Consider the following 20,144-nt stretch of genomic DNA (forward strand, 5'->3'; position numbering starts at 1 on the left):
TACATTTTCTATAATTATCTTTACTTTTAGGTCTTTTACCTTAAATGTGACCATTGTTAAATGGTTGTGGAGTCAGTGTTGTTCTAGTTAGTCTATTAAACATAGGATTTGCTATCACTCTCTTCTGGTGTGTAATTTTAAAACACAAGTGTGTGAAATAATATTATATACTCAGTGTTCATTTGAGTAAAATTGCAGTTTCCTTTTTACTTAACAAAATGTACTATTTCATTAGAAAAATATCTAGAAATTTTGAAGCTATCAGGGAATATTTGCCATTTTAGAATGTACTGAAATAAAATAAATGGGAGAATAACACTTATTGAGGGTCTACTTTGTGCCACGTACTCAAAACACCCTTTTGAAGAAAACATTAGCTCCATTTTTGCAGGTAAAAAGATTTAGAAAGTTTTAAATAGCTTCCCTGAAGTCACACAGCTAGATTCTAAATAGTTCTGTTTCCAAAAAGCATTGTTTTTTATATTACCTAAAGCTGTTATATGTAATTCTGACATGCCATACAAATCTAAAGTTAGAAGCATGATAATGTGTCATATATAACTTTTCTTTTAAAAAAATTAGTAATAGTAAACCTTGAAGCCTAATTTATCATGACAGAAATTACAGCCATTCTAAATATAGTTTTAAATGTTTTAAAATTGTATTACAATGAAGTTATATGCCAATGAACTTGAAAAACTGAAGTGTTTTATTTATACCAAATTGTATAAAGCTGGAAAGAGTAAAGGAAATTTTCAATTTTATAACAAAACATTGATCATATTTTTTAACTTTACATCCTTCACATAGGAGTTTGTTTTGTTTTGTTTTGTTTTGTTTTGTTTTGTTTGAGGCAGGGTCTGGCCCTGTCACCCAGGCTGGAGTGCAGTGGCGTGATCTCAGCTCACTGCAACCTCTGCCTCCTGGGCTCAAGCCATCCCGCCACCTGAGTCTCCTGAGTAGCTGGGACCACAGGCATGCACCACCACTCCTAGCTAATTTTTAAATTTTTTTTAGAGACGAGGTTTTGCCACATTTTCCAGGCTGGTCATGAATTCCTGAGCTTAATGAGTGATCCACCTGCCTCAGCCTCCCAAAGTGCTGGGATTACAGGCATGAGCCACTGGCTGAGTTCTTTCTTACTATAAGCATTTGATGCTAGCAATTTTTACTTGTAATAGTTCATTATCATCTTAGCAAATTTCAGAAAAGTTTGGTGTTATGATTTTCCTATAATTTGGTCTTCAGGTCTGTCTCTCTGGAAAGTGGCTATAAACTCTAGCTGTTCCCTGATGGGGCTCCAGGGGAGGTCCTGGATGTTTGCAGTGTGCCTTTCATGGGCTACTTGTTTATCCTGGCAGATGGCCTGATGTTAAGTGTCTGACCCATGACCAGACATCCCTGGAAACTGGTTTATACTGGCAGACATCCTTGTGGCTCTCATCTGACCTGTATCCAGTTTATTTCCACAGAGATAGCCACTCTCTAGGAGGAGGAGAGTTAGGTTCCGGTGTGTTGGTCAGTTGGGACACAGAGGAGGCAGCAGGCCTCCCGGGACCAATGGGAAGTGAGGAGTGGTCCAGGATATACACACTCAACCAGCAGGTGGGGAACAGAGAGAGAGTGGGATCTGTGGGCCAAAGCCTTTTTGGGGGCCCAAGGTGTTACCTAAGCAGGTTTCCTGCAGAGACTTCTAACAGATGGGTTTAGAGCGAGCAGGCACAAGCTCATGGTGTCAGGCTGTGACTGAGAGGTGGTCACTGTGGCATATCTAGGCAGTCCATGAGGAGGGTGGGGGTCAGTGGGCGAGTCAAGTAGGTTGTATCTAGCTGTCCCACAGTGAGGTGCTCGCCAGGAGGTGGTTGTCTCAGGCAGATATCTGAATCAACTACATTGAGGAACTGCGAGGAGGAAGAGAAGTGGAAATTGTGTCAAGGGTGACTAAGCCCTGCTTCTGGTATAAGAAAGACCAACTTATATTCACAATGGATGCCAAGGCAACATACAGTCATAAGAATTCATTACATGAGGTTTGGCTCAAACTGAAACACTCTCTTTCCTTTCACATTAGCTTATTTCTTCATTTGTTGTGAGAGAAGAGGCTCTGACAAGCAAAGATTCCTGCAGTCCTATTGCCATAGAGCTGTATTTAGCAGGCTCCCAAGCTCTATGCTTATATAAAACCTCTTAAGGTGTTCTAGACTCTGAGATTTGGGAAGTGCTTTTTCTATATTGAGTCTAAATGTGCAGTTCATTTTATGAAATGATAAAAAAAATTAGCACAGTTGTCATCACTTATATTTTTGCCTTTGAATCATAAATCCCCAAGATTTCCATATGAATTATTATTTTTTTAAAAGAACAACATTTATACTTTATATGCTTCCATAAGGAATGTGAGCCTTCTCATATTAAAAGTTTTCTATGCAGTAATATATAAATAGAAATGATTGTATCTAAATCAAAAATCAATGACACATGGCCAGTGCAGTGACTCCTGCCTGTAATCCCAGCACTTTGGGAGGCCAAGGCGGGAGGATTGCTTGAGCCCGGGAGTTCAAGACCAGCCTGGGCAACATAGTGAGATCCTGTCTCTTAAATTAAAAAAAAAAAAAAATCAGTGACACATAGGAGGGGAAGAAAGCAAATATTTCAGTCACCTAGGTTCACATAGTATTGTAATTAGCATTAACTTGAGACTAAACTTCCTGACAGTAAAGGCAAACAGAAAAATGAAATTAGTTGCGTAGTTTTTGAATAAAAGGAAACTTAGCTTTTTAGATAAGAACAATTCTTTCCTGGAACCAAACTTTTCCAGATATGAAACTCGATTTATCACATTGTGACATTAACTATCAAAAGAACAGTGATACAACTCAGAATATTACATTAAGCTCCTAATTAGTTTCCATTTCTTTCCTCAGTCAATCCATTCTATATGCAATACTAATTTAGGTCTTAGATCTTGAACTAGTGTGGTGATAATAGGAGCAAAAAGGATTTTGGTTAGGAAAGCTTTTCTGATAATGAAAACAAGATTTTTTTTATGGTCTTCCTTCACTCGTGGAAAAATGTTAATGTCCACAAAACCTTCCTACATATAAAGAAATTTATGTTTTGTTTTACCTTTTCATCTGCTTAATTTGCAATGTGATAATTCTTCTATATACTAAAAGTTGGCCCATAAACTAGAGATAAAAACAAAAACTCTTATTTAATCGTAGCTTGAGAATAAAAGTAAACCATAATATTCATGAAAATAGTAATTACTTCCCTTTACAATTAATAGCAAGGGCTGACTAGTTAATATTTATTGAGAATTTATGATACAGTATGAATTACATTAGGAGCTTTGCAAATATATTCTCACAAAAGCTATATGAAATTGGTGCTATTATATCACTATTGATAGAGAAGAGGAGATAGAGAATCAAGTAATTTACTGAAGTTAATCAACTAATAAATATCAAAGCTGGCCTCTGAATCCAGTAATTAGAAGACAAGATTTCAAATGAGATTATTACAGTTTTTCTAGTGAAATAATAGGATCCAAAATTATGGAGGAGATAGTAAGAATGCAAAAACAAATTTGGGCCTTCATAGATTACTTAAATATGTTCACACATTTGATTTAAACTCTTACTGTCAATAAAGAAAGACTTTAGTTCCCTTGAGGATGTCTGGCTGAGGCATGTCAAAAGAAATAGATTCCAACTTCCTTCTGACTAAAAAACCTTTATAATTATATTTATTCCCTTCTTTCCTTTTTCAACATCATGGTATTACATTACTTTTTTCTGGCAGGGTACCATGGCTCAGGCCTGTAATCCCAGCACTTTGGGAGGCCGAGATGGGTGTATCACTTAAGGTCAGGAGTTTGAGACCAGCCTGACCAACATGGTGAAACTCCATCTCTACTAAAAATACAAAGATTAGCCAGGTGTGGTGGTGCATACCTGTAATCCTAGCTACTCAGGAGGCTAAGGCAGGATAATTGCTTGAACCCGGGAAGTGGAGGTTGCAGTGAGCCGAGATCGTGCCATTGTACTCCAGCCTGGGTAACGAGAGAGAAACTCCATCTCAAAAAATAAATAAATAAATAAATTCCTTTTGTCTAAGCTCTACAAGAATAAATGAGTAGTACAGTGTCAATTAGAATTAGTCAATAATCCTCTTCTACTCCCTTAGGTATTCACTCCTTTCTCTGCCTACCTGTGTACCTTCAATACACTGCTGTTGTATACCTGTCACATGGAATTTTTACATAATTTACAATTAGACTAAGTTTTTTAGCTGGTATTTTTGTTAGGGCCAAACTTGAATTACATATAAATACCTTGAAATAATAATTTAACTTCCTTATCTGTAAACAGGATTATCATTAGCTCTCAGAATTGTGGTAACAACTAAATGAGATGATCATGTAACATGCTTAACCAATAAGAAGTGTTCAATAAATTGCAGTTTGTTGTTGGCATTATTACTTGGAAATTTTATGTTCTCCTTAAAACACAGGGGAGAATGGAGATTAAAATATCAGGTAAAAGGATATTAGGGCTTTGTTTTAAAAATACAGGTGAACCTTTCTTCAGTGTCAAAGGTTTTACATGATTAATTTGAAAAGAACCACTAGTATTTAATGTATAGAAGAAAGAAGTAAGATATCTGCCTCAATTTGTTTTCAGCAATAAATTATAAAATTTCCTGGATGACAATAACCATCAACATTAGTTGCTTTAGGGCATTCAAGAAGATCGAAGAGTACAAGTCAATAAAGTTGAAACAATATGAAATGTGGATTGCTGAAACTGAATTGCCAGAGATATATCTTGCCCAGACCTTAAAGCAAAATTGAGGCAAGAGCAAATAGGAGTATATATTTGACTTTTTCACAAATTTAAAAAGCAGTATAATATATGGGAGCAAGAGATGAAAAATAAGAGTAGCATTTGGAAGATCTAAACAGATATCCTGTATTTATAAATAATGCATAATATTAATTTATCCATTCAACAAATATACTTTTTGTCACTTATGTGCTAGACACTGAACTACGGGTTGGGAATACGATAGGTTACCAAACAGACACTTTACTTTTGTGGAACTTATAGTCGAATGAGTGGCTATGTGGAGATATAATCATTACTGATGAATACTTAAAAATTTAGCAGTTATTTCCTTAGTAATGATCATAGAGTCTTATTTCTCAATGGAAAGGCATCCCTCCTCTGCCCTTCACCTTTTCTACTCTCTTCCTGTGCTGAAAGCTGCACGTATAAGCCTAATCACCCTGATGTATATGTGAGTACTGCCTTAGACTATCAGTAAAGCTCTGTGAATTCACTTCCCACCCCACCGTACAGTGTGAGACTCCAGCATATTCTGTGACTATGTTCTGAGAAAATTCTAAACCAAGCTAATTTAAATAGGAGAAAATGTTGAATCTTGATAGACTTAAATGAAATACATGTTGCATCAGATGAAATTCATAGGCCACCTAATTTTCATTGTGGTTTTAGATCCAGACCTCTCTGATATGAAGAATAATGAGCCTTATGACTATAAGTTTGTGAAATGGATGACTAAACATAAGGTAATGTTTATTGTTCTTTGCAAGATTCTATTATATTTTATAGTTAATTTTTGAAGGAAATCTGCTGGTATGCTTTGAAATTGACCAAATGTAATGTTGTTATATGATACTCCACTTGTGGCTTTTAAAAGCATTTTTCTTTTTGGAAATTATTGTGACTATTTAAAAGTATCTAGTTGCCTCTAGTATCTGTAGTACCAAAATTAATATTTGAAGTGTAAGTAGTTTTCTTATTATATGTTTCTATTTATTTTTCAGAAACTATCAGCCATCCCCGTTTCAGCATTCTGTAACTCAGAGACTAAATCACAGTTTGAGAAGTTTGTGCGTTTTTGCTTCATTAAAGTAAGTTCCCTGCTCTATTGAAAACACATATATAGTATCCTCATTTCAATTTTTAAAGCACTATTTTCTTCTGTTTCTAAAAATGATATGCTCATATGCAGTTTTTAGATTTTGGCTTATGGCTTTAAAATTAACTGCTTACTGGCTGGGCATGGTGGCTCATGCCTGTAATCACAGCATTTTGGGAGGCCGAGGCGGGCTGATCACGAGGTCAGGAGATCGAGATCATCCTGGATAACACAGTGAAACCCCGTCTCTACTAAAAATACAAAAAATTAACCGGGCATGGTGGCGGGCACTTGTAGTCCCAGCTACTAGGGAGGCTGAGGCAGGAGAATGGCGTGAACCCGCGGGGAAGAGCTTGCAGTGAGCCAAGATCGCGCCACTGCACTCCAGCCTGGGCAACAGAGCGAGACTCCGTCTCAAAAAAAAAAAAATTAACTGCTTACCAAAATAAAATTCAACACTTTTTGAAAGAAGACAACATAATACAGACCCCTTACCACGTAATATGACAATTTCTAGCTTACAATGAAAAATTACTAGACGTAAGAAAACACAAGAAAATATGACCTGTAGCAAAGAAAAAAAGAAGTTAATAGAAATAGGCCTAAAGGTGACCCAGATCTAGAAATTAGCAGACAAGGACTTTAAAGCAAACATTTGAAGTATGTTTAAGAAATTAGATGAAAACATGGTTATAATAAGTGAACAGAGAGATTCAAACTATTAAAAAAAAAAAAGAACCAAATGGAGATTCAAGAACTTAAAAGTCTAATATCTGCTATGAAATACTTATGGTGCTAAGAGAGTACTGAAGATGTCAGAAAAAAAGGGTTAACTTGAATACAGATTTATAGAAATTATCCAATCTGAAAAAAGGAGAAATATTATTTTTAAAAAGTGAACAGAACCTTAGGTCTATGAGACAATACCAAGTGATAATATATGTGTCATTGGAGAACCAAGAAAAAAAAGAGAGAGAATATGACAGAAAAAATATTTTAAGGAATAATAGTCAAAATGTTCCCATATTTGGTGAAAAGCAACTTATGTCTAAAAAGGTCAATGAAATACAACAGGATAAATATTTTAAAAGCACAATTAGGTACATCATAAACTGCTGAAAACAAAAGTGAAGATAAGATATTAAAGGCAGCCAGAGGTCAGGTGTAGTGGCTCATGCCTATAGTCCCAACATGTTGGGAGACCAAGGCGGGAGGATTGCTTGAGTCCAGGAGTTCAAGACCAGCCTGGGAAACGTAATGAGATCCTGTCTTTATAAAAAAATATTTTTAATTAGCCAGGCTTGCTGGCACATGCCTGAGGTACTCACTACTCAGGAGTTTATGGTACAAGGATCACATGAGCCCAGCACATCCAGGTAGAAATGTGAACTAACTTCTTATCAGAAACAGCGGAGACCAGAATACAATGAAATAACATCTTCTGAGCACTGACATAAAAAAAAAGAAATAACAGCCTAGAATGCTATATCTAGGAAAATATCCTTTAAAAATGAAAATGAAGTAGATATCCCTGACAAATGAAAGCTGAGAGATTTATCACTATCAAACTTCTCCTTTTTTAAAAGGTTCCAAGTGTGTTACTGCTGTTTTCAAAATGTTGTTGGTACTGAAAATAGTCTTACTGAGATCAAGACACTCTATCAACTCACTCATCTTTAAACCTAGTCAGAATAACATAAACACTGTTTTCAACTTTCAGAGACAACCGATAGCCAGACTTGCTCAGAATAGAATATAAATATTAACAACCTAACAATGTAAACATTCAATTGACTGAAATTTTAAAGAACGGTAATGCTATTAATATCCTTCATCTTACACTGGATTGAGAAATAGTGGTATATTATTTGAAATTGTAAACAAAACTAACAGAAGAAAGAAGTAACGTAGGACTTCCAGTTTTAAAATGGTAAACCCAGCCCTCCCCTAATCTCTTTTTAGAAATTATTTAAAAACAACTAAGAGAATAGAAAACAAATTCCCCAGTGTTTAAGGAAAGGCTGCTAAATACTGTGAAGGTGATGGTAGAGGGAAGATCCCTAGAAAGGATCCTGCTTTTACATCTTCAAATTACAGACAAAGCCAGCAGGCAGCATACTCATTATTGAGAACAGTAGGAGCAGTCGCTGCACTGGCAGCAGGAACTTCTCTAGACTGTTTGGCATGATGGAGGAAACGGCAAAAACATACAGTCATGTCATCTGGAAACTATGTAAGTCAAGGTGGAAAGGAGACTCTGGTTGGTCTATAGATTTCCTCATTTACTCCTGTCATTTTGCTAAAAGCTATGTTGAAGCAATGCGGAAGAGATGTATTAAATTGGGGATAGCCAATTTAATTATTTGGTAAGAAGTGTAGTCTAAAAGAACTCCCACCCACTGAACCCTACATCAACTGTATTAAATTTTACTATGAGACAAGGAGAATTTCTGCTCTTTTCTGGTGCTGCCCCAGCTTCTCCCTTATACAAATCAGCAAATCTATCTTCAAATCACAGACAAAGCCAGCAGGTAGCATGCTTATTACTCAGAACAATAGGTATAGTGCATGCTTTGGCAGTGGAAAACAAAGAATTCAATCAAAAATGATTAATAATCAAAGAGGAGGGGCCAGGTGCGGTGGCTCACACCTGTAATCCCATTACTTTGGGAGGCCGAGGCAGGAGGATCACTTGAGGTCAGCAGTTCACAACCAGCCTGGCCAACATGGTGAAACCCCATCTCTACTAAAAATACAAAAAATTGAGGTGGGTATGGTGGCACGTGCCTGTAATCTCAGTTACTTGGGAGGCTGAGGCATGAGAATCACTTGAACCCAGGAGGCAGAGGTTGCAATGAGCTGAGATTGCTCCACTGCACTCCAGCCTGGGTGATGGAGTCAGACTCTGTCTCAAAAAATATAATAACAATAATAATAAAAATAATAAAAGAGGAACCACCTGTGAATCTATATAGGACACTATAAGGAAAAGAGAAAGGTACAAGGAAAAACAAGTGTTAGAGAATATTCGCCCAAAAAAAATGTTGCCATGGAGCAAATGAAATTAGTGCTATTTCAGATTTAAAACCTTTAAAATGAGAAAGCAGAGATTTTACGAATTCAGGGAAGATAGAGTAAGATATTATAAGAAGATCAAATGGGAGCTATCAGAGTTCAGGTAGGAAATTGAAAAGAAAAAATAAAGCTATTGGAAATTATGGTGACATTATTAATAGAAACACCACAAAGAACACTAAATACTTCTGTAAGGACATTAAGGATGGAGATAAGTGAGCAAAAGGAAGTGGAAAGGAACAAATAATTTTTAAAATATTAGGCAGAAAAATTATTGATGCAGAGGAAAAATAAAATATGTAGAGTTGCCAGAAAAAAATAAGAGCAGAACAAATGGAACCTGGATATAATAATAATTGTCACACAATTATTAACACTGAGATATACCTCACTTGATATATTGGGCTTCAAAGACAATTCCTTTGGTCACCTAGACAGTAATATCAAGGCCTCCAGAGGGGCCAGAAGAGGAGGATCAGTATGGACCCAGACTCTTCTTACATCAGCAGTCAATATTGGCAGATAGTGTGGAAGTAGCTGGAAGTTTCTAGGGAAAGTGGACACACCTAACTCCACCTCTTAGAAAGGCTAAAAATAAAAGAATGACAAAAACATACCAAGAAAATAGAAATTGAAAGAAAGCAGTTTGAATTCAGAGCAAAATAAAAGTGATAAAAGTAAATAAATTTAAGGCAAAAATAGCACTTTATAATATTATGGGTAAGATCCTTAGTAGTTGTTAAACTTATAAAAGTTGTCAAACTTATTTCATAGTAAGGGAAATGAAAAATAGAACTGCAAAGAAATTTTATCTCTTAGATTGGAAACAACCAAAACAACTAAAAGTTTCATAAAACACTCTCACAAATTGAGAGTGGGAGTATAATTTGTAAAATCTCTATGGTGGTTAGTTTGAAAATTTCTATTCAGATGTGATTTCCCATACCCTTTGATCCAACAATTCTACCTCTACAAGTGTTTTCTTGTGGATTTATTTGCACATTTCGAATGACTTATATTCAAGGATTTTCACTGAGGCATCATTTGTAATAGCAAAATATTGTAAACAACAAAATTATTCACCAGTGGGGGCTGCTTGAATAAATGATGCTACATTCAGATCAACCTAAATGCCCATCAATGCTGTCATTGGATAAAGAAAATGTGGTACATATACACCATGGACTACTATGCAGCCATAAAAAAGAATGAAGTCATGTCTTCTGCAGGAACATGGGTGGAGCTGGAGCCTATTATCCTTGGCAAACTAACACAGGAACAGAAAACCAAATATCACATGTTCTCTCTTATAAGTGGAGCCAAAAATAATGAGAACTCATGAACACAAAGAAGGGAACAACAGACACTGGGGCCTCCTTGAGGGTGGAGGGTGGGAGAAGGGAGAGGAGCAGAAAAGATAACTATTGGGTGCTGTGCTTAATACCTGGGTGATGAAATGATCTGTACAACAAACCCCTGTGACATGAGTCTACCTATGTAACAAATCTTCACATGTACCCCCAAACCTAAAATAAAAGTTAAAAATAAATAAACAAGAACAATAAAAAATACACAATTTTAAAAAGAAAGATAGATGAAAATCTCTGGAAAAATATATAATGAAATCCCAGTGTTGCCTCTGGAGAGAAAAACTGAGTGGCTGAGGAAGATAGGTGGGAAGCTGACTTACTTTAAAACAAATATTTTTAAATGCTCTCAACCTAAAAGTTTCAAGAACTTTTTTCTAAACTATTTCAGAGTAAGTTGTCAACTTAATTACTGAGGATGCTCCGATCACCCCCATATACTTACTTGTGTATTCTTCATAAACAAGACATTCTCCTCCCAAACCACAATATAACCCTCAAAATCATGAAGTTAACCTTGATACTCCATCTAATCCTCAGATCCGATTTAAATGTCATTCATTGTCCCAATAATGTCCTTTTTATAATAATTAATTAATTCAGGCTAGAATCATGCATTGCATTTAGTTGTCATGTCTCCTTCAAGCTAGAATGGTTTCTCAGTTTTCTTTGACTTTCATGATCTTGATACTTTTGAAAATTATCAATGAATTATTTTTAAGAAAGTACCTCAATTTAAGTTTGATGTTTCCTCATACTTAGATTCAGGCTATGCACTTCGGCAGGAAACCACAGAAGTGATGATACTCTATCCTTTTCATTGTATCAGGTGGCACATGATTTCAATTATTCCTATTACCAGTGATGTTAACTTTAACCACCTGATTAAGGTGGTGTTTGCCAGTCTTTTCTACTATAAAGTTATACTTTTTCTTGTTAAATAGTAAATATTTTCTTGTTAAATAGTAAATATTTTGTAGTAAGGTACTATGAAAATATTCCATATCTCATTAAGCAATTTATTTATTAACATTCATATGTATCAATGTGGACTTCTGGATTTTTATTTTGTAGTACAGTGGGCTATAATTTATTATTATTATTACTTATTTTGATACTTAGATTTTCCCAGATTTGGCCACTAGTCATGTAACTACTAATTTAATCAATACTTCTGTATGGGATCAATCTCCTGTCAAAGCCACTGTGCACCCCTCACCTTCCCAGTCCCTGAGAGGATACCCTTTTCCCCGTTCAGGCTTTGACATTTTGTGCCAGGCTGCTACACTACATCTTCACCCCACCTGGGTTTTATCACCCATGCCGACCTGTCCTGTCATCCTCCTGGAGAGGTGCCCCCATCTAGGTCTCCAATACCCCATACCAGGCCATCACTGTCACCTACTACACAGAAGCCCTCCTTGCCCCTCTTGGGCACTGACACCATGCCAGATGGCTGCCTCATCTCATCCAGGCTCCAGGACCCTGCATGAGGCCACCCTACCATACAGGTGCCTCACTTACCCACTCAGACTCTGACATCCTGTTCCAGCCAGCACTATCACCTCATGACACCCATGCTGACCACCCTGCTCACTCCACTCTGGCTGCAGTGTCCTGCACTAGGGTTGCCAAGGCTCTCCCAGCCCTATACATGGACAGCCGCTTTGCTCAGCCTCACCTATTGGCTTTCAGACTGAATCATTCTGGTGGAGAGAGAAGACAAAGAAAAAGAAGTAGAGAAACAGAAGATGAACAACAGAAGGCTGGATTTTCTCTGCTTACACCTCTGTTTAATTTTATGCTATATGTATGAATCACCTATTCAAAATAAACTATTTTTCAATAATTACAACTATGAAACCTTGAAAGCAAGGGGCAGAGTAGTGTGAATGAACTAATTTTTTTTTGTTCAGAGCAAAGTATAGATATAGTAGATAATATGTGAAGTTCACAAATAAGGAAATAGAAGCATAAGCACATTATTAGATTTTGGTGGTAGCCATTAGAACTAAACCCAGAAATTGCCATAAAAGGTTATCTTGAAGGTAGAGGGAGTCATAGGAAGGGGTGGAGAAGGGGTGGAGCAGACAGCTATTATTTTTCAGTGTAAACTCTTCTGTACCCTTTGACCTGTTTCTGTAATTATAATTCATTTGGTTAACTGTTTTCCTGTTTTGGGTTCTGCTTTTGCTTTTTCACTTTGAAAATTTTTCTTCACTTGAGATCAGATATTCACTTAAATCTTCATTATGTTGTGTATTTAAATCTTTGCTTCATCTTGAATTTATGTCTATCTGTAATAATGATGATTATTTCATTAATTTACAGAAAGACAGCACACTGGATGCTGCTGAAGAAATCATCAAGGCATGGAGTGTACAGAAGTCTTGATTTGTGCAGAATGGATTAATGTTTCTGTTAGATGACCTAGTATGGAATTGTTACTTAGTGCTGCCACCTGCTGGATGTTAAAAGGTATTTCAGTACAACTGGAATTTAAATATTTCCATTGTTTTTCCAAAGCAGTTAACCCAACTCCTAACAACATTTTCGGGGGATCTGACCTTTTTTTTCCAGTTGAAATGTATTAACACACCTTCCACAATCATTTTATAAGAGGCAGCATAACATAGTGGATAAGAACTGTGAAATGTTTAACCTCTCAGTAACTCGGTTCTCTCATTATAAAATAGGAATAAAATCAGTACCTGTTTCATATGAAGGTCGTTTCTGAGAATTAAATGGACTAATGTATGCAAAAAGCCTGGCAAACAATAAACACTCATCTGACTTTAGCCGGTTTCATGTTTCCACCATTGTGTAAAAACTCCTAACCAGTTCCACCCCTCCACCACATCTATTTGTTTTGTGTACCCACCTGTAGTTCCTCCCCTTCATTTACCAATGGCCCTGAACTCTGTTCACAGTTTTGCTTCATACCCCAAGTACTGCTGTTATTTGCAGTGGCTTCAGGTCCACATGGATTAGCCAGGCTTTCCATACTTTGACATCCTCACCTCTGGTGATGTTCGCCTCCACTGCACTTCAGCCACCGCTGCCTTGGTCGCTCCCTGAGGCTTTTATGATTCAAGTTGGCTTCACCTTTTGAGATCACAAATTCATCATCTCCCACTATAATGACCTATTCTTCCAGCTCATTGTTGCTGTCTTGTGCACATGCTCTCCCTTTTTTTTCTCTCTCTCTCTCTCTGTCTCTCTCTCTCCTCCATCTCCTTCTCCTCAGCTCTTTTCAAAATATCACTTCTTAGCCAGGTGCAGTGGCTCATGCCTGTAATCCCAGCACTTTGGGAGGCCGAGGCGGGTGGATCACTTGAATTCAGGAGTTTGAGACCAGGCTGGCCAACATGGTGAAGCCCCATGTCTACTAAAAATACAAAAAAAAAAATTGGCCGGGCGTGGTGGCATATTCCTGTAATCCCAGCTACTTGGGAGGCTGAGGCAGGAGAATTGCTCGAACCTGGGAGATAGAGGCTACAGTGAGCCAAGATTGTGCCACTGCACTCCAGCCTGGGCAACAGAGTGAAACTCCATCTCAAAAAAAAAAAAAAAAAAAAAAAATCACTTCTTTAAACTTACTACAATTTCAAATCCACTATTTCACAAAAAAAATGGTCTATGACCTTCTTTCATTAGAATCTACTAGGATCCTTGTTGAAGATAGAGATTCTGGTCATCACCCCAGACCTGGTGAATAATAATTTCAGGATGTAGCCCTCCAGGTGATACTTACACACATGAAAGTTTGATCATTACTGTTGTAGTTTGTAGAATCCTCCATTTTATTTCTATCAGCTCCCTTAAATCTTCACTCCCTTTCTCATCTAGCCTTGACTTCATTGTCTATCACTTCAGACAAGTTGCTTTTGCTGCCTTGAATTATTTGCACCATTGTTCTATCTCAGCTGATCAAAAAGAAAGAACTCAACCCTGGGGTTGGAGCTCCATGCCTGTACCTGGGCTGTACATTGCACAGTTGGGCAGGTTCTAGCAACCATGAATTCACGTCACTGACACGAACTAGACATAATTCTATGTTCCCCTACCTTTTACCACAGCAGCAATTCCTACCATTCTCCTATATTTATGTTTTGTTTTGAGATGGAGTCTCACTCTATCGCCAAGGCTGGGAGGCAGTGCCGTAATCTCAGCTCACCGCAACCTCTGCCCCCCAGGTTCAAGCAATTCTCATGCCTCAGCCATCCAAGTAGCTAGGATTACAAGTGTGTGCCACCACACCTAGCTAATTTTTGTATTTTTAGTAGAGACAGGTTTCACCATGTTGGCCAGCCTGGTCTCAAACTCCTGGCCTCAAGTGATCCGCCCGCCTCAGCCTCCCAAAGTGCTGGAATTATAGGCATGAGCCACCGCACCCAGCTGATTCTCCTATTTTTAATAACAAAAATATGCTACCTCCATTCTCACCTCAAAGCCTACCACAGTAGCATGATTAAATCATAGCAAATAACTTCAACCCCACTTCTGTGAAAAATATAATGAAAAAACAAGCTACCAAACCAGCGCTTCCAACTAGGATCGTACCAATAAGCCTGTGACTTGTCTGCATCATCCTCCATCCTTCCTTCCCTCCAGTTATAATGGTCATTCATCCTTTGACTTGTCCAAGGCCGACAGGTTAGGGGTGGCAGTAGAGTAAGGAGGACTTGGTTAAAAATTACCAGGCCCAGCCATCTAGAAGGAAGCTCAGGACCCCAAGAGCCAACAATTCTGTAGCAACAGAAATCCCATGGCAAATGTTTAGCCTGTCCACGCTTGCTGGGAAGTTGACAAAATTTTCACCAGGATTTAAAGCAGCTTTTTGCAGCCCTGGGCTTGTCTAATGCTACTTCCACTGCCTGTGCTCTGGATCTTATTTCCTCACACACTCTCAGAATTGGCTCAGTCTATGCTCTTGGACCTTCAATCTCTACTGGTTCCCTTCTTCAGAAGTGGGATATGTTCAAATCTCTCCCATCTTAGAAAATTCTTTCACTGACTGAGTCTATCTACTAACCTGCTATGTCTTCCTATTCAGGGCAAAATTCTTTCTATCTTTCCTCTCTCTCCTCCTCCTCCCTCCCTTCCTTCTTTCCTTTGTTCCTATCTTCTTTACTTCTTTCCTGTCTGCCTCCCTCCTTCCCCTACTTTTTCCCTCCCTCCTCTCTTTTCCCTTTTTCCTTCTTCTCCTCCTTCCTTCCATAAGTATCACTTGAACTTCTACTATGTGCCAGGCACTCTTGTAGGCACTTACTACATCAGTGAACAAAAATTAAAGATTCCTGTCCTCTAGGCTTTTCATCTAGCCAGGGAGGAGATTAAGTCATAAACATAATAAAATATATTGTATGTAAATTTATACCTAATTGTGTGAAGAAAAGAACTAGAGCAGAATAAAGGGGGATGACTGTTACAGAAGCAAATTGAAATTACAGTAGTGTGGTCAGAAAAGGTCTTATGGAGGGGACATGGAAGCAGATTTAAAGGAGGGAAGGGAGACAGCCTTGTGCAGATCTTGGGGAGAACATTCCCAGCAGAAGGAATAGACAGTGCAGTACTTCAAAGACAGGAGGGTGCCTGGCATATTTGATGAGTAACTCAAAGTCTGGTGTGATTGGATGGAATAACCAAGGGGGAGAGTAGTAGGTATTACATCAGAGAAGTAACATAGGACCTCAAGGACTTATTATAAGGATGATAGCTTAATCCAGAGAATCAGGGTGTTGTTCCATTTTTTTAAATATGTAAAATAATGCCAGCTTGGTGCCGTGGCTCACACCTGTAATCCCAGCACTTTGGGATGCTGAGACAAGAGGATCACTTGAGGCTAGGAGTTCAAGACCAGCCTGGGCAACATAGTGAGACCTTATCTCCACAAAAAAGAATTTAAAAATTATCCAGGCATGTTGGTGTGCTCCCATAGTCCCAGCTACTTGGGAGACTGAGGGGGAGGATTGCTTGAACCCAGGAGGTTGAGGCTGCAGTGAGCTGTGATCACACCACTACACTCCAGCCTGGGCAACAAAGCAAGACCCTGTCTTAAAATAATAATAGTAATAATGTCTGTTGCGGCATTGTATATAATTACTCCAAATGGGAAACAACCCATTTGTTTATATCTATCTATCAATAGTCTAATCTATCAATAGTCTATCAATCAATAGTCTAATAATTTAGGGGGCATATTCATACAGTAGTATCAATAGTCTAATAGTCTATCTATCAATAGTCTAATCAATCAATAGTCTAATAATTTAGGGGGCAATATTCATACAGTGGAATATCATATGGCAGTGAAAATTAACAAAGTACAGCTACACACAATAACATGAATGAATTTCATCAACACTGTTGTCATAGGGTTTCTTCACAGTGCCTTCAAAGAATGAGCTAGAGCTCTCAGTAGACAGTATTCTGTAATACTAGAATCAAGTGCTGTGATCATTGAAGCTTTGCATGTCAGCCTCAACCTCAGGGCTTCTAGAATTTCTGCGTGCACCCTGGAGTGAGGGTTTCCACAGTTTGGTCCAACAGCCCTAAGATTACCATGGGAAACTCCATGTCTGGGTGATTCAAGAGACAGAATCATTATCTTTTCCATTGAGCTGTGACGAGGAGACCTGAGTTGGGGAGAGGGAGGAAATGGATTTTTTTTTTTTTTTTTTTTTTTTTTTTTTTTTTTTTTTTTGCAGTTGCAGGAGTGAAGACAGAGCTCCCATACAAAGGGAGGGGACCCAAAGAGGGTAGCTGTTGCTGGCTCGAATGCTTGGGTTTACATCCCGATCATTGTCCTTCCCATTGTGCTCTCAGGTGATAGATGATTGGCTATTTCTTTACGTCCTGTTTTTGCCTAATTAGCATTTTACTGAGCTCTCTGATTGGTCGGGTGTGAGCTAAGTTGCAAGCCCCGTGTTTAAAGGTGGACGTGGTCACCTTCCCAGCTAGCCTTAGGGATTCTTAGTTGGCCTAGGAAATTCAGCTAGTCCTGTCTCTCAGTCCCCCCTCTCAACAGGAAAACCCAAGTGCTGTTGGGGAGGTTGGCCAACAACCACTCTAACTGCTTCCTGCTGAACTGGGGCATAGTAGGGGTTGTACAGTTGAGATTTCCTCAGGAGGGGTGCCTTCAGTGTCATTAACATTGGAGCATGGGCTAGCAGGCCGGTCCAGGGGTCCGCAGTAGATCTTTGTCATGGATTGCATCTGGGGCTCCATTTGAAGAATGATTTGTAGTTTTACAGCTTCGATTCTGGAAGAGACAAACTTAACAAGGAGGTTAAAGATAGAGGGATTGAAATATATGGCCTGCAGTGCAGGAGATTATTTCTTTGCCACACTTCACAGGCCCTGACTATCTGCTTGATAGTCTTGAAAAGGCCTGGTCCAGTAAATAATGATTTGGCCATCTGATGGGTGCTATCAATGCCTAAGTGAAAGGTTTGGTGAAGGGTTTTAAGTAATTTCCATTGGTTAGCTGCAGGCAAAAGTATTTTTCCTTCTTGGTGGCTAGCCATCCTGAGGGGAGGAAACTATGTCCTCGTGAGGTTCCCCATTCTATTTCTTCTTCTGAGTACTGGGGCTTGGTTTCCTGGAGGGGATTACCCCATACTAGGGGTCCTTCTATAAGCATTTCTAATGGAGGGTCCTGCCTTGCGGCTCTTTTGGCTTCAATATCTGCTTGGCGATTCCCTTCTATTTCCCTTTCCTTTCCTTTCTGATGACCTTGGCAGTGTAAGACTGCCACCTCTTTAGGTTTCTTTACAGCCAATAATAATCTCCTAATGGCTTCCTGATGTTTGATAGGTGTTCCCTCGGAAGTTAGGAATTCCCTTTCTCTCTATATTGCTGCATGGGCATGGAAGACTAGGTAAGCATACTTAGAGTCTGTATATATATTTACCTTTTTTCTTCCCTTAATTTTAGTGCCCAAGTGAGGGCTATTAGTTCTGCCAGCTGAGCGCTAGTTCCTGGAGTGAGGGAATTACTTTCAAGTATTCCATTACCACTGACCACTGCATACCCTGCTTTTCGAAGTCCTTTTTCTACAAAGGGACTTCCATCAGTATACAAGTTGAGGTGGGGATCAGTCAAGGGAATCTCTAGAAGGTCCCCTCGAGCGGCGCAGGTTTGAGCAATTACTTGCTGACAGTTAAGTTCTATTTTTTTCTTCATTGTCTGGAAGAAATGTGACTGGATTAAGAGTTGCACAAGTGCACAGTCGCAGCACTGGCCCTTCAAGTAATAGAGCCTGATATTTAAGTAAACGGTTGTCTGACAGCCACAAGTCTCCTTTAGCAGTGAGTATGCCATTCACATCATGAGATGTCCACACCGTAAGATCTCTTCCTGTATCATTTTAACTGCTTCAGATACTAAGACTGTTACTGCTGCCACTACCAGTAAACAATGAGGCCAACCCTTTGCCACTACATCAATTTCCTTACTCAGGTACGCCACAGATTACAAGCTGATCCCTCGGACCTGTGTAAGGACTCCTAGAGCTATTCCGGTTTTTTCTGTGACATATAAAGAAAAGTCTTGCCTTGTTGGCAAGCTCAACACTGGGGCTTGGGTTAGGGCCTTCTTTAGGGCCTGGAAAGCTGCTTCTGCTTCAAGTGTCCATCTTACTAAACGGGTATTGGCTTTCTGAGTTTTCTTAATTAGTGTATATAAAGGCCTGGCTATTTCGCCGTACCTGGGAAACCACATTTGGCAGAAGCCTGTTATGCCAAGGAATCCTCTTAGTTGCTTTAGTGTTTTGGGATGAGGATAAGCCAGTATAGGCTGGATACGTTTCTCACTGAGGGCCCTGGTGCCTTTGGATAATTTTAACCCTAAGTATTTAACCTGCTGTGAGCAGAGCTGAGCCTTTGGTTTGGAAACCTTGTAGCCACAGATGGCGAGGAAATTTAAGAGTGCTTGGGTGGCTTAGTGGCACAAGGTTTCTGAACGAGTGGCTAAAATTAAATCACCACGTACCAAAGGACAAGAGGGTCCAGGTATGAGAACTGGCTCAAGTCTTGGGCTAATGCCTGGCCAAATAGATGGGGGCTATCCCTGAACCCTTGGGGTAAAACAGTCCAGGTGAGTTGAGACGTTGGGTTCGAAGGATCTTCAAAGGAAAACAAGAATTGAGAGTCAGGATGTACAGGGATGCACAAAAGGCACCCTTAAGGTCCAGGACTGTAAACTACTCTGCTTCCTCTGGCATTTGGGAAAGCAGAGTATAAGGGTTAGGTACAGCTGGGTATAGAGGGACAACGGCCTCATTGATAATCCTGAGATCTTGCACTAACCTCCAGTGTCCGTTGGGTTTCTGTACTCCTAAAATTGGAGCATTGCAGGGGCTATTGCATGGTTTTACTAGGCCTTGGGCTTTTAGGTCTTTAACAGTCTTTTGGAGTCCTTGTTGGGCCTCGGGTCTAAGGGGGTACTGCCTTTGGTAGGGAAAGGAGGCGGACTCCTTTAGTTTAACTTGAGCAGGACGGGCATTCTTTGCTCGTCCATATTGTCCTTCTCTTGCCCAGACTTCAGGATTAATTCCTTCCTCAAGCAGGGGACAACAAACGAGTGTTCCTTCTCCTATGTTCAGGTGTATAATGGCCCCTAGCAAGGGAGTGGGGCTTTCAGGCATAATTAGAAAAGCATGTGAAAACAGTAAAGCTCCCCAGTCACAACTTAGTGGCTGAGAGAAGTATCTAGTGACTGGCTGTCCTAGGACCCCTCGGATAGTGACAGATC

General features: G+C 39.1%; 1 protein-coding gene across 5 annotated transcripts in view; it reads left to right on the plus strand.

Annotated features, from left to right (window-relative positions):
- The window catches only part of KYAT3 (kynurenine aminotransferase 3), a 77,981-nt gene that overhangs the window by 49,670 nt on the left and 8,167 nt on the right, over positions 1-20,144 (plus strand). For 3 of the 5 annotated variants that reach the window (XR_004664695.3, XR_004664694.3, XR_008626368.2), the window contains exons 12-14: positions 5,520-5,593; positions 5,852-5,938; positions 12,720-12,866. Coding sequence is in view for 2 of the 5 variants with exons in the window: in XM_003808390.5 (XP_003808438.4) it covers positions 5,520-5,593; positions 5,852-5,938; positions 12,720-12,782 (224 nt within the window). In the remaining 3 variants the exon portion in view is untranslated. Of the gene's footprint in view, positions 1-5,519; positions 5,594-5,851; positions 5,939-12,719; positions 13,187-20,144 lie in introns of those variants that run through there. The other 2 variants (XM_003808390.5, XM_014346132.5) reach the window with 1 other exon arrangement.

This window comes from Pan paniscus, chromosome 1 (genome assembly GCF_029289425.2).
Source record: "Pan paniscus chromosome 1, NHGRI_mPanPan1-v2.0_pri, whole genome shotgun sequence".
Classification (NCBI taxonomy): domain Eukaryota; kingdom Metazoa; phylum Chordata; class Mammalia; order Primates; family Hominidae; genus Pan; species Pan paniscus.